Source organism: Haliaeetus albicilla, chromosome 6, assembly GCF_947461875.1.
Source record: "Haliaeetus albicilla chromosome 6, bHalAlb1.1, whole genome shotgun sequence".
Taxonomy (NCBI): Eukaryota; Metazoa; Chordata; class Aves; order Accipitriformes; family Accipitridae; genus Haliaeetus; species Haliaeetus albicilla.
Window position 1 is genome coordinate 16,100,561 of NC_091488.1, and position 12,384 is coordinate 16,112,944.

The 12,384-nt window shown below is 38.6% G+C and overlaps 1 protein-coding gene across 2 annotated transcripts in view; it reads left to right on the forward strand.

Moving 5' to 3' along the window:
* The window catches only part of RCAN1 (regulator of calcineurin 1), a 41,843-nt gene extending 37,008 nt beyond the window's left edge, over positions 1-4,835 (forward strand). For both annotated transcript variants that reach the window (XM_069785165.1, XM_009913770.2), the window contains exon 4: positions 2,039-4,835. In XM_069785165.1, the coding sequence (XP_069641266.1) occupies positions 2,039-2,202 (164 nt within the window). In that variant the 3' untranslated portion in view covers positions 2,203-4,835. The remainder of the gene's footprint in view (positions 1-2,038) is intronic.
* The last annotated feature ends 7,549 nt before the right edge of the window (positions 4,836-12,384 follow it).

Consider the following 12,384-nt stretch of genomic DNA (forward strand, 5'->3'; position numbering starts at 1 on the left):
TCCTTGCTCCTTCCAATTTTCATCTGCTGCAATGGAGAGAAAAAATGGCCACATTTGGTAGCAGTATCAAAGAGAATAAAAACTGCAGTTTGAATCATTTTACTGTAGTATTTTTATGTACCTGTTTACATACAGACTTAGAGAATATGTCTTTACTATGTCAGTAGTAAGGGGTGGAGAAGAGGGTAGGGCAGAACTTCTAGCTCCTCATGCATCAGCTTTCTCTGTAGTAGTTAATGGTTGACTGTATGCTGGTGATATCTAAAGATTCCAGTGAAAATAACATGCATCTCACAAACCACTAGGGAATTCTTCTTACCTCTGAAATTCAGCCCTTTGCAGTTTGTGGAGGGACAAAAATCTATGCTTCTGCTGGCATAAAAATTGGGCTAGATTATTGCCAGTTTTTAATAAATACTGTCTTTTAAATGGTGTGTGAATTATAATGGCAAGAAAAATTTATAGGAAAGATATTGCAGTTAGAAGTGGAGGTATAAAATGCTGCCAAAAATCATTTGTTTATCCAGAAATATGTAAACTAAGCAGATGAGCTGCATGTCGGTCTTTAAAACATCCATCAAGAATACTGCTGACATACTAAATGTTTTTTATCAAAGATTTTATTTTCCTGAAATCAGTTTTTGAAACAGAAGTCCCATAAGACTGTGCTTGTCAGAATAAAAGTTGCTTTTGATGAAACATGCGGAATGAATAAATAAATAACATTACAGCTTACTGATTTTATGAAAGATCAGAGCTTGCACCATGGGTGCTGCTTTCTTTAATACAAGCTTTCCTTTTAAGTTTTAGCAATACCAGAAAGAAACCTGTAGGCCTTAAAAGAAATACTTAAGGGCCTACTAAGCAGTAGAAGTTGGTCCTTTTTACCGTGAAAGTTCTGTTATTGAGATGCCCTGCAGTAAGCTCCTTGGCAGATCTGTGATCCCTCTTCCCATGAGATTTTTTTCATATATATTGTGAATATTGAGCCCTACAAAGTTCTGCCTCTTGACTGTGATGTTCATTGGAACATAGAGTTAATTAATGATTTGGTACCAAGGAGCAAGCAAGGGTTACTCTAGCACAATGACTTGTGTGTTTCTGAAAACGTGGAAGCAAGAGCCTTTTCCTCTGTGGAACTGCTCTTTGTGCCAGTTCCCCTTCCTAAAGTTCTTGGGGAAACAGAGCAGAGACCACTTCAGAGCCTTGGCACACTGGAGTGTGCTGCTTGCCACAGGTGTTAGCTCTTTTGAACAGCTGATGTGGTCTTAATGGAGACTGTTCTCTCCACTGAGAGGTAATGAGTATAAAGTAACAAGAAAAAGAATAAAGGGGAGCTGATTAGGGAAGTGGTGAAAAGAAATAGTTTGCCCTTTCTCTGATCTAATGTAAGATTGAAAATTTTAAACACCTGGTTAGATTTAAAAGCATTTCTTTATATTATGGAAAAAAACAGATTTCAGATCAGTGGTCAACAAAATTTGTATCATAGCACTTCTACACCCTGGCTGTATTATATCCGAGTGTTTCACGTTACATAAGCGTGAAGCCTGCTGCCTAGTTCTGGTGTTCCACAGAATGCCAGAACGGTGTTAGAGCACCTCTGTGTGAGGTGGGAGGAACTGCATCCAGCTTTTTAAACACCGAAAGCTTTTGGGGGGAAGGAAGATCCTGTGGGTTTGCGGTACAGTGGATAGATGATCTTGTACACTTTAAAATGACAAATACCCACCAAGAAGACTTATGGCTGCTCATGTAAAATGCTTTCTTGAATGCTTAGGGTAATTCACGTAAACTTGCTTTTAAGAGAGCGGCTGAGCTATGTTGCTTTGAAACAGAACCTAAATACTTCTGGATGGTAAACGTGACTGTTGGCAATGCACCTGCCTGCACCATCTAATGCATTGTAGCATCAGGCTTTCATCATCAGTGTATTACTTACACATTTTTATGTATTCCCGTATTTTTAGTAATTTCTTTCATACTTTTCTACAGAATGGATCCTCTTTAACCAGTTTGCTAATATTTTAACTTTCAGGAGAAAAGTATGAGCTACATGCTGCAACTGACACTACTCCTAGTGTCGTCGTCCACGTATGTGAGAGTGACCAGGAAAATGATGTGGAAGAAGAAACAAAGAAACCCAAACCAAAAATTATTCAGACGAGGAGGCCAGATTATACTCCTACCCATTTAAGTTGAACTACTGTTGTTTTTCCAAGGGTTATAAGTAAACATATGCAAGGGAAACATTTACTGTGGAAATAGCAGGTCACAGGTCTGGTGGCAACAGCAGCAGTTATACTAGGAGAAATTCCAATATAAGTTTGCTCAGAAAAAATGTAGGAAGTTCCATCCTTATTTTTGATGCTGCAGGTTGATGGATGTCATGAGTGTATTCCCAGATCACTGGGAACAAAAGATAGGCAGAAGAAAACATTTTGAGACTTAACAGGACAAACTAGGTTTATTTTTTTGGGGGGTACTGTAGGCTGTTCCATTATAAAGCAACTGGGGGAAGCTTTCTTTGTTCTGACTCACATAAATCCTCAAACTAATAGGCTAGTCATTGTGTGGAATACATAGTGATAACAGAGGTGGTTTTAAAAGATTAAAGTATGAGAATTGTAAACCTTTTTCTTACAATAGATTTTGTGCATGTGGATTCTTGGTCTTCTGAAGTAACTTTGCATTATTTTCTATAGTTTCTCACATTTTCTGGAAATCCGGGAAATTGTTTAAAGTATTTATTATCTCAGCATCCCAGACTTACTACTAGATGTGTATATACATATATATTTATATTTGTTTTTATTGGCACTCATTTTCCAGCAGGCATACAATTTCTTCGGCACCTTATTTTGGTGCTATGTAACTTGTGCTTTTAAAATTTTAACCTTTTAAATGCCTATATAGGGTTTTATCTGGCAAAGTAATGGAAAAATGTGCAATAGGAAAGTTGTTTAAATAAGTTGATTTTAAATTATTTAAGTTTAACTAAGTTATATCGTCAATAACATTTGTTCAGTAGCTTTGACTTTCTCATTTGGAAAAAAGTACTCTTAAATGTATAAATAAAGCTAATGTTGCATATTCACAGCAATGTAATTTTTCAGTGAAAAAAATGGTAATGGAGAGACATGAACTCTACTCAGTATGTGAATCTGCATTGTTGGAGCAAAGGTTTAACAGTGATTGAAAAATTGCACAGAGTGTGTAGAACAGCGAAGAGAGATGGAGTGCCTTTTCCTCATTCATTCCTGATGTGAACTGTTCTACAAGCTGCACACTTGTATCTTTTTCTACTGGCTTTGTATGCTCATAAGTATAAACTTTCTCAGCTTTGCTTCCGAAATAAGCTGGTATTTAGAAATGCTTAACGCCAAGTAACGATACGTACTTAAGTAATGGGTGTATGTGGGAGAAGCTTTAGGGTGTTTTATATGTTAGTGTTTAAAGACAGTAGCTCATCACAGAAAAGTTTAGAGGAAGAAAGATGACAGAAGTGTATTTTATTACTTGTTTTTTAAAATGGAGATCCTCACTTTGAAATAGGTTTCAGTATTTTTTTTAAAAGATACTAACTGATATCTGTGGGAAGATTATCACTTACAGTTTTAGAAGTGGGATGTTTGAAGCTTCTCAATATGTTTTTAGAAATCAAAGCATGGTTCTCTGGTTTTCTTTTGCCACAGTTGGTCTGAGAATGAGTTTTGTAGCTGGAGTTCATATACAGAAATCCATTCTGTGCCATTTGAAGCAAACATTGACTTAAATGCCCAGGTTCACACGTTGTTTTTTAAATAAATGATAGATATATAGTAAAAAAAAAAAAAGTAAGATGTATAATGAAGCCATTCCAAGCTGTGGTGCAGTGTAAATGCGGTGTTATTGAAGGCCTGTCATTATACTAGGCAAAATAAAAATTGCTATCCTGTGACCACAGAGAGCAGGAATATATTGAACTTCAGTAATATTTGCAGTTATGGTCTTGTTCTGATTGATATACCCTGTAAACTGAAACAAACACTGGTACTTGGTGTCTGTCTTGAACCTAACTCAAGTGGCACTCTCTCCATCTTAACAGTGTTAAGGAGAGCTAATGCCATGTATAGCTGGAGCCCTGTTTTATTGACATGGGGGTGCATAAGGTTATTTTGTGTTACTTAGGTGTAATAATCAGCTGGATACATGTACTGCTTATTAACACACAAATAAGTAAAATGGAAAGAAACTTTGTAGATTTGCCACAACTGCCTTTAAGCCTTTCCAAGATTTTTTCCATGTTTCTCAAATTACTGCTGGACTTGGTGTTTAACTTCATTCAATTTAAAATTTGTTGGAATAATTCCTGTTCTGTCCTTTTTCCATCTTTTCATGATTACCAATCAAAGCATTAGTTTTGCATTAGAAACCCAGGCAGCTGCTGTTCTGTTTCCTAGCAATCCTAAGCAAGTAGTGCTGCCTTTCAGTTAAGAAGAACAGAATGTTAAATACTAATATGGTTTTCATCATTTTAGTACACTGATGTCTGCCTAATAAGGTGGGCACTAGAAACTGTGGAAGTCTTGGGATGGTTACAGTGTGTTTCCCCTTCTGATGGTAATTGGAAGCAAAGGTTGTGAGACAGTAACTTGCCCGAGTTCCTGGTTGTATATCCTGGCTTGTGCCACCTGCTGTTATCATTACTACAGTGTGCTGCTTGCTTTTTCTGTTGTTTTTTGTTTGGGGTTTGTTTTTTTTTTAATGTTTAAATGAATGCTTAGTTGGTATTTTATACAGTTGTATAGTATGGGGCATATTTAAATTAAAATATTTTGTTGTCTTCTTGTAAATGTCGTGGTATTTATGCATGCAACTAGTTGAAGATTTTGCGCCAAAATCTGAACTTTAAGCTTCCAAACACTTCTGATTTCAAAAAGGTAAGAATATTGTCCCAGGCCACATCCTTACCATCCAAATGATCTATTCAGAGAAAAGCTTTCCAGCCTTCTGCTTAAGAGACTTGCATGATCTCAATCAAAGTATGAGAATCTACTAATGAATAAAATACAGTCCAGAGTATTCCAGTTAAAAACAGATTTTTCTGTGCCTGAAGTTGACGTGCTTCCTAATAAAGGTATTAACATCTTCCTGTTCTGTAGTAATCCCTGTGCATTCATAATATCCTTACCAGTTTTCTTCTACAACATGAATAATTCTATTTTTAAAGCTCTTGGAATATGAAAATATATCAGCATTTAAATGGCTTTACCTTGTAACTCTAAATCTTTGTGTTGCAAAACATGTTACACAAAAATGCATTGAAGGTTTCACTCTCAATACGGATAGAAATCCTTTTACAGAAGAAAGGAGTTATTGATATTAATGCTCATCGTTCTTCTCTACTTATGACTGGGAAGTACTGATGTTTGTAAGGAATTGTTTTATACACAGAAGTGGTTTCAGATAGCAAAGTGCTGTTGCTTACCAATAGCAGGCCCATCCAGGGGAGTTCCTGTGTAGAGAACAGAAATAACTTGGTCCTTTCTAACAAAAGATAGAAGGTGAAATAGCAATTCCAGCTGAGCCATCCTGCTTTACATAGAAGACCTCATTTATTTTTCTTTTTGGAAGTATAGCTAATGTTTTATTATTTGCCCTCAGCATAAGGATAGCATGCACAATCTCCATAAATCTGTAAGTGATCGCTACCATTTGTCATTTTGCAAGACTTGTTGCCAGCTTAGTGATGCACATATTCCTATTGTTGGATTATGAATTTGTGCATGCATTACTACATTAAGGACCTTAGTAGTTACCAAGGTGAATTCAATAACATGTGAGACTAAAGTTTGTTTCTAATAAGGGTTTTTGTTTTTCAGAGCAGCAACAAGTGTAGTAACTTTGATATTTGAAATACTGGACAAGTGCGTTAGTTGTTCTTATGTAGTCCAGACTTGTCAAGGGTGGGGAAGGAATGAACTCCCCAGCAACTCTCTCTCACACCATTTTAACAGTTACAGCATGGATTTTGCCCTAGGCATGATCACCTGCCTAGTCAGGTTTTGCTATGTCACACTAGAAAGAATGTCTTGGGGAAGACAAGTTCTTTAACTTGAAATTGTGATTTGTATCTATAAAGCTTGCTTACTTGTTCTGGTATGTCCCAAACCCTCTCCTAGTTCCAAACACGCAAAATGATAGCAAGGAAGAGACCTTTACTCTAGGTATAGATACTAGGTCTTGGGCTCACTTGTTGTGCTGCTTCTATCATCTTTGCTTTTATCCTGGCTTACCCAACACACTTCAGAAACATTTTGCAGAAAATTATACCTGCTTAATGCTTTTAATAATTCATATTTGGATGTCTGAAAAGAAGGAAACAAAACAACTAGTAATAACGAAGACAAGACATCCTCCAAGGTACTGTACATTGCAGTGAATAAAGCAAGACCACAAAGGTGACTCAGCTGATGAGTAGGTGACAGGGTGGACCTGGCAGGACTGGATTTATCTTCTCTGACAAAATTTCCATTGATGAAGTAGTGACTATCACACTTGAAACTTTTTGTCACTTACCTAGTCTGTATTTGTATATCGAAAATTATAGTATCTCTCATCTTGCCTTTTTTTGCCTTTTTTTTTTTTTTTAGTAACTGGCAATTGTTTTTCACTGTGGTACACTGCATCTGAAGTATGAAGGAAATAAAATGATGGGAGTTTAAGTATGAAAGGTTGAACAGGTGGAGGAAGAGACAGAGGCTCCAAGTGACACTTTGTCACTTCTGGCAGGCATGTTGCCCGTTCTGTTTCTGCCTCTCAAACACCAGCTCAGGAAGCTCCAGTTCTTCCTAATGTTGCTTCCTGCTCTCACGCCTGCCCTTCTTCCACTAGGTGTTGTTCCATATTTCCAAAAGACTGAGAGTCTCTGAGGTTTACAGGCATTTCCTAGGTCTTCTTTATGAAATCCCTTTTTCTCTTATCCAAGGATAGGCACAGCTCAGTGTCTGGGGCTTCAGAACTTTGCTACAGGCTTCACAAAGGTTTTGCAAAGATCTTGTATGCTGGTAATACAGCATGGGAGGAGCACTGATGGGAAACTTTTCAGTAGTTTTCAGTCTGGTGCTGCTTTTGCTGCTAGATTTGGAGTCTTGTCAGTAATTACTTTCATGTTTGGAGTGATTATTTATAGCTTGTGCTTTGTAGTCTCAGTCCTTTTCATAGAGTGTGAATTTGTTGGGGTAGGGTTTTGGGGGGTTTGTATCTTTGTCCGATCTTGAAATCTTTCTTCCACTTTATTTTTTTGTTTGTTTGGTTTTTTGTTCTTCTTCCTACATATTGGAGTTCATTGTGTACCATCTACCAAGCAGGTCCTTTATCTATCTGCTTAACATTTAGCTTTAGATGTGTGGACCTGCCTATGCTTTGAGTGTGTACATGTTTTCTTGCCATTGAAGTTGTGCCAGGAATTAATTTTGTTTGCAGTTTCATTACTACCACATCCCGCTTGAATGAAACCTCTAAGTGCAACTAAGAACTTTTCCTGTATTTACCTGATGCCCAAGGTGTCATGTCCTTTATTAATCCTAATGAAATTATACGTGATTTTCTGTTTGCTCTGTGTTGCATGTCTCCTACTGTCATTTATACATGCTTATCCTATATTTATTTTGCTGGTGCAGATTGTTGTACTGTGTTCCAGTGCTGTGCATCTGTAATTCTGGCCAAGCCATAATCAATTCCCTATCTCATAGGGTGTGTTGCGATACTGTCAGTACTTCTGTAGGCCTGGGAACAAGTCAGACTCATGCATGCGATGCTGGCTGCTAGCTACCACTGTCCAAATCACTGGAAATTTTGATGGTGTCTGTCCTATACTACCGCTTCCTGAGTCCAGTGAGGAGAAGCTTGTTCAAGGATAAACAAACATACAAAGAGCCCTAGAGTATTGGCAGGAGTTTGACTTGTATCTCTTTTTTTTAACGTGTATCACCTCTTAATTACTTTTCAACTTGTTATGCTAGCTAGTCAGGATAGACTCCTTATATCTCAGAGTACTTGTGTTTGATACTGAGGATTTCAGTGGGTAGCCAGTGTTTTGCTCACAACTCCATTGTTTCCAAATCCATTTTGTTCAGTTTCATATCTGGAGCCTTACTATTCGAGCTAAAGGTTTTACAAAATAGAGCTTACTGAGGTACTGCAGAAATCTGGAGGAAGAGGTAGAAAATATATCTGTCTTTGAGGCTCATTGTGCCACTGAGCATTATGTCTCTTGACTGTTTGAATATTTGGCGTTACTCTAATATCAAGCCGATAAAAGCGTTAAAGAGGAAAAGCCGAAGAGGTCATTTAAGTGTCATTCAGATAGACATTACCATTATTTGATTCAAATTTCCTTTGTGGGAATGTGTTGTGCTTTTTGGGGTGCCTAGGGACGCTGCTAGATTGAGGCATGTTCTGGAGCTCCCTTTCTTGCTCTCTGCCTCTGCATTTCAGTGAAAGTTTGGGCTGCCAGGTCTCTGCCAAAATCCTATCGTTACTTTCCTCTCTCCCTTACGTCATAAACTTATGTCCCCTGATTCTTAAGATCTTTTCAACTTTTTCTGTAATAGTTCTTCTAAAGCTTTAAAATGCATCTTTCAAAACCTGACAGGCTTTTAAATAGATTTTGGTGAAGTCATCATAGTGTTGTTTCCTTACAGTGTCTCTCTCTGGTCAGGAAAATTAAATAAAATAGTCTGACTTTCTCATGACTTAAAAAGAGTCAATGAATAGGAATGCCTTGGAAAATAAGGAAGTAATATTGTATAATTCTCTAAAAGAGATCCTGAATATTTTTTTCTTTCATTTCTAAGATGCAGTTGTCTAGGTTGCTTTTTTAACCCTTTTCCCTCATTCCTCTCCTTTCCATTAACCAATTTGTGTGCTGTATGATTTGAATAATAGCTTACACCCTAACTTCAATGCAGTTCTCAACAGAATTGTGCATCTACTTTTTTTTTCTTTGGGGACGGAGGGTAGGGAAGACTTGCGTGAGTTGTTTAATTTCAGTGAATTGAAAGAGGTACGTGGAGGTGCCCATAGGTGGAGCTAAATATCAAGCAATGTCATTGCATGCTACTGAATAAAATTAAAAACTCAAAACTCAACCTCCAGCTAAGTCTCCCATTGCAATAGTGGATGTGGAAAAGAAATAATTTCACTATTAGATCACAAAAGTACAGTATTCCTCGTCTCTGATCCCTTTGAATATAGTTGATTTGAAACATATCTGTGGTGTATAGGAAATTTTGTAGTGAAATACTTTTTAAAGGTAATCATAAGCTATTTTAGCAGTAAGTTGCAATGTGGCACACTGTGCTCTACTTAATTTCATTGATACCACTCATGAGAAAAAGTTCACCTATGCAAAGTGTTTGAATCAGCCTGCTAAGAAATCTTCATTTTCAGAGCAGGTTGACTACTGGAAGATAGCTAGCAGTTAGTTTTACATCTCAACTTCTTAGAAGGCTACAAGGATGCAGTACAGGTTTTGAAGACTTTTGGTTTTGTTCATGCAGTTCGTGCTTTATAACCTCCAAAAAGCACATCGAATGTATATCCCAATATTTCACAGGAAGGTGCTTCCAATACTTGAGTAACTTTGTGCATCTCTGTCTGGGTATCTGTGTATGCAAGTAAGCATGCATACTGTAACACGGGGTGAATCCAAGTGGTAAAGCATTTTCTCTGTGGGCTGTTTATGCGGGGGTGTAGTGGTTCAGAGGAGAGGTTTTCACCTCACTGAAAAGCAGTCATCACTGCAATGCTGACATAACATTGTGAAAAGCAAGTTATAGAAGGCATGCATTGCAGGCTTGCAGTGATGGTTAATGCTTGTAATTTTGCAGATGTCTTTGATATACTTTTTCAAACTAGTGTTAATCTAACTTTCATATTTAAGCACGCCAGCTCAAAGGAAGTGTAACCAGCAGTGAAGCTACCTGTTAAAAGTGGGGTATGATTTTATGCCAGAGGATATAAAGTATCTGGGATCTAGTTCTGTTTCTATTACATTGTCATTCGCTCTACCAGATGCCCTGGCCTAGCTTTGTGCCATGTAAACGAGAGTAAAAATTGCTAGTGTCATATAACCATTAGACATGTTTAAAATATTATGAGAAAAATTTCAAACTATTTTTGTCAACTTTTCTTCTTAAAACTGTTTGCTTTAAAGGGGCCCATAGGACACACACAGTGAAAACTGGCTGATCACAAACATGAAAGGTGGATTTCAGATGCCCAGCTCTTTGTGGCCGCTATATAAAGTGATGCTAATTCTCAGGGTGTATTTGACTTAAACAGGCAAGTTCATCCAAAAGCATTTCTTAATATGAGTTACTGTCAGGCTACTACAAAGAGGAATAGCTACATAAAGTGACTTTAACAGCAGCAGAGAATTTTTTTTGCCTTTTCCAGGACTGCAGGTGAACCGTGTTGGATTGAGCCTTTGTTATGATAAGTAAAGTAATGATCAATTTATTGATGTTATTGAGCTGGGGAAGTATACGACATGGCATAAAAAGCAGTTGCACAGCCCTTTGTTTTCCTCTCTTAAAATTTTGCCCACTCTGTGAAATGGAGTTTAATCACACTGGCCTGGTGTGGCTCAAAGCAGCAAGGTGCTGAAGTGCTTGTTAGACTCAGGAGTCACTGAAAGGGTTCAGGTGCTGAAGCACTTCGGTGTAGTTTTGGTTGATCCCCTGCTCAGTAAGGACAAACAAATAGGCAGTCAGCTGGCACATTACTAGAGCAAATGTGTGGAGATTTTGTGTGCATTTGCTTCTCTAGAAAGTGACAGATTTTTCAGTGTTTGTTAGTATCTTCTCAGTGTCTCTCTGTTATCTTACATCCTCTTCAAATGTTTTTTAAAATGCTGTTTCTGGTCTCTTGAGAATTGCAGAAGCAGACAGCCAGTGAAGTCTAAAGGCTGCAAGGAAACTTTTGTTCAGCCAAGTAATTATTTCTCAGATGTATCTTTTAGATGCTTTGTGGGTATTCTGTACCTCATTCAAGGGAGGGAGAGTATGCAAAGAGAATATACAGGCTAATATAGCTCTTGTGAGAGGGAATTACAGTATCTTCCTTGTTCTGATACTGAAGGTCAAAACTATTGCGTGTCATAATGTGCGGTAGTCTGGCTGAAGGCAAATGAACTTGTTTGTGATGAAGGACACCTGGAAGGAGTTTTACTTCTTGGAAAAAAATAAATAAATCTGCAGGGTAAAGTCTTGCCTCTAATTGCTTTTCCAGTCTGTGTAAGGTGGCTCTGTCTGAAACAAGGTAGCTGCCCAAGCTGTCTTAAGATGTACTTCTTGGATGTACTGGAGTTAGTCTAAAGACCAAAAGGGTTAGGCTTGTATTTCTCAGCCATGCACAGGATTTCATTCAAAGAGGCTTTCAAGAAGAGTTTTTGCATGCTGAAGTCCATTGCTCCAGATGTTTTGGTGTTTTTAAAATGAAATTTCCTATGTTGAGATTTTAAGGAAGAGCAAGTGGCAGTCAGACTGAGACAGAAGGAAGAGAGGGACCATGCTGTGATGGAAAAGGTGGTAAGAGGCAGAGGGAGGACAGAAGGAAATCCTAGGAGCAGGTCAACTGATTTAGAATTAGGAAACTGGGAGGAAGTGTGAACACAGAGCAGCTGTCACTAGTGTTTTTTGCTGGTTTCCTGCTGTACTTGAGGTGGTTATATGACCTGATGCATGACTAGATCCAAGCCACTTCAAGAACTGCAAGGCAGGTGCGTGGGGAATGGGGTGAGCACAGCGGGTACACTGTCCTTCTGTCTAGTCTGTGGTTCCTGGATGAGAAGATGGCATCACCAGACCACACCTGGGGCTCTGTCACCATCGTTTCCCCTGTCTGGGCTAGTCAGCAGGGTGGCCAAGTGTCAGGCATCTCAGGTCATGCACTGGCATCTGTCACACTCTCACTTCTGCCTGTGTCCTAACCGGGATGGCCAGCAGCAACTGCAGTTGTTCTTGGTCATGAGAGGGTCACCTCGCAGCTTGGAGTGTGAAGGCAACTGGATGCCTGCCCTGGCTCCTTGGCTTATGCCAGGCCTGCATTAATTCCTTAGGAAAAGGAGAAGCAAAAGAGATTCCTGAGGCAGAGATGAGGAGTCTGTGTATAGGAAACAATGAAAACAGTGCTTGACATGGACATCAGAGCAAGCTCAGCTCAGATTTCCTCTCCCACCACTCCTCAGTGCCCTCATGTATGCCTCCTCACAGCGGATTCAGCAGTCCTCCAGGTTCTTCATACCCACTGGCAATACTACTGCTGTAGGGACCATCACACCGGTCTTCTTTTTAATAATAGCTCTGATCCAGCAGCTGGACCTGTGCCCCTGGTACT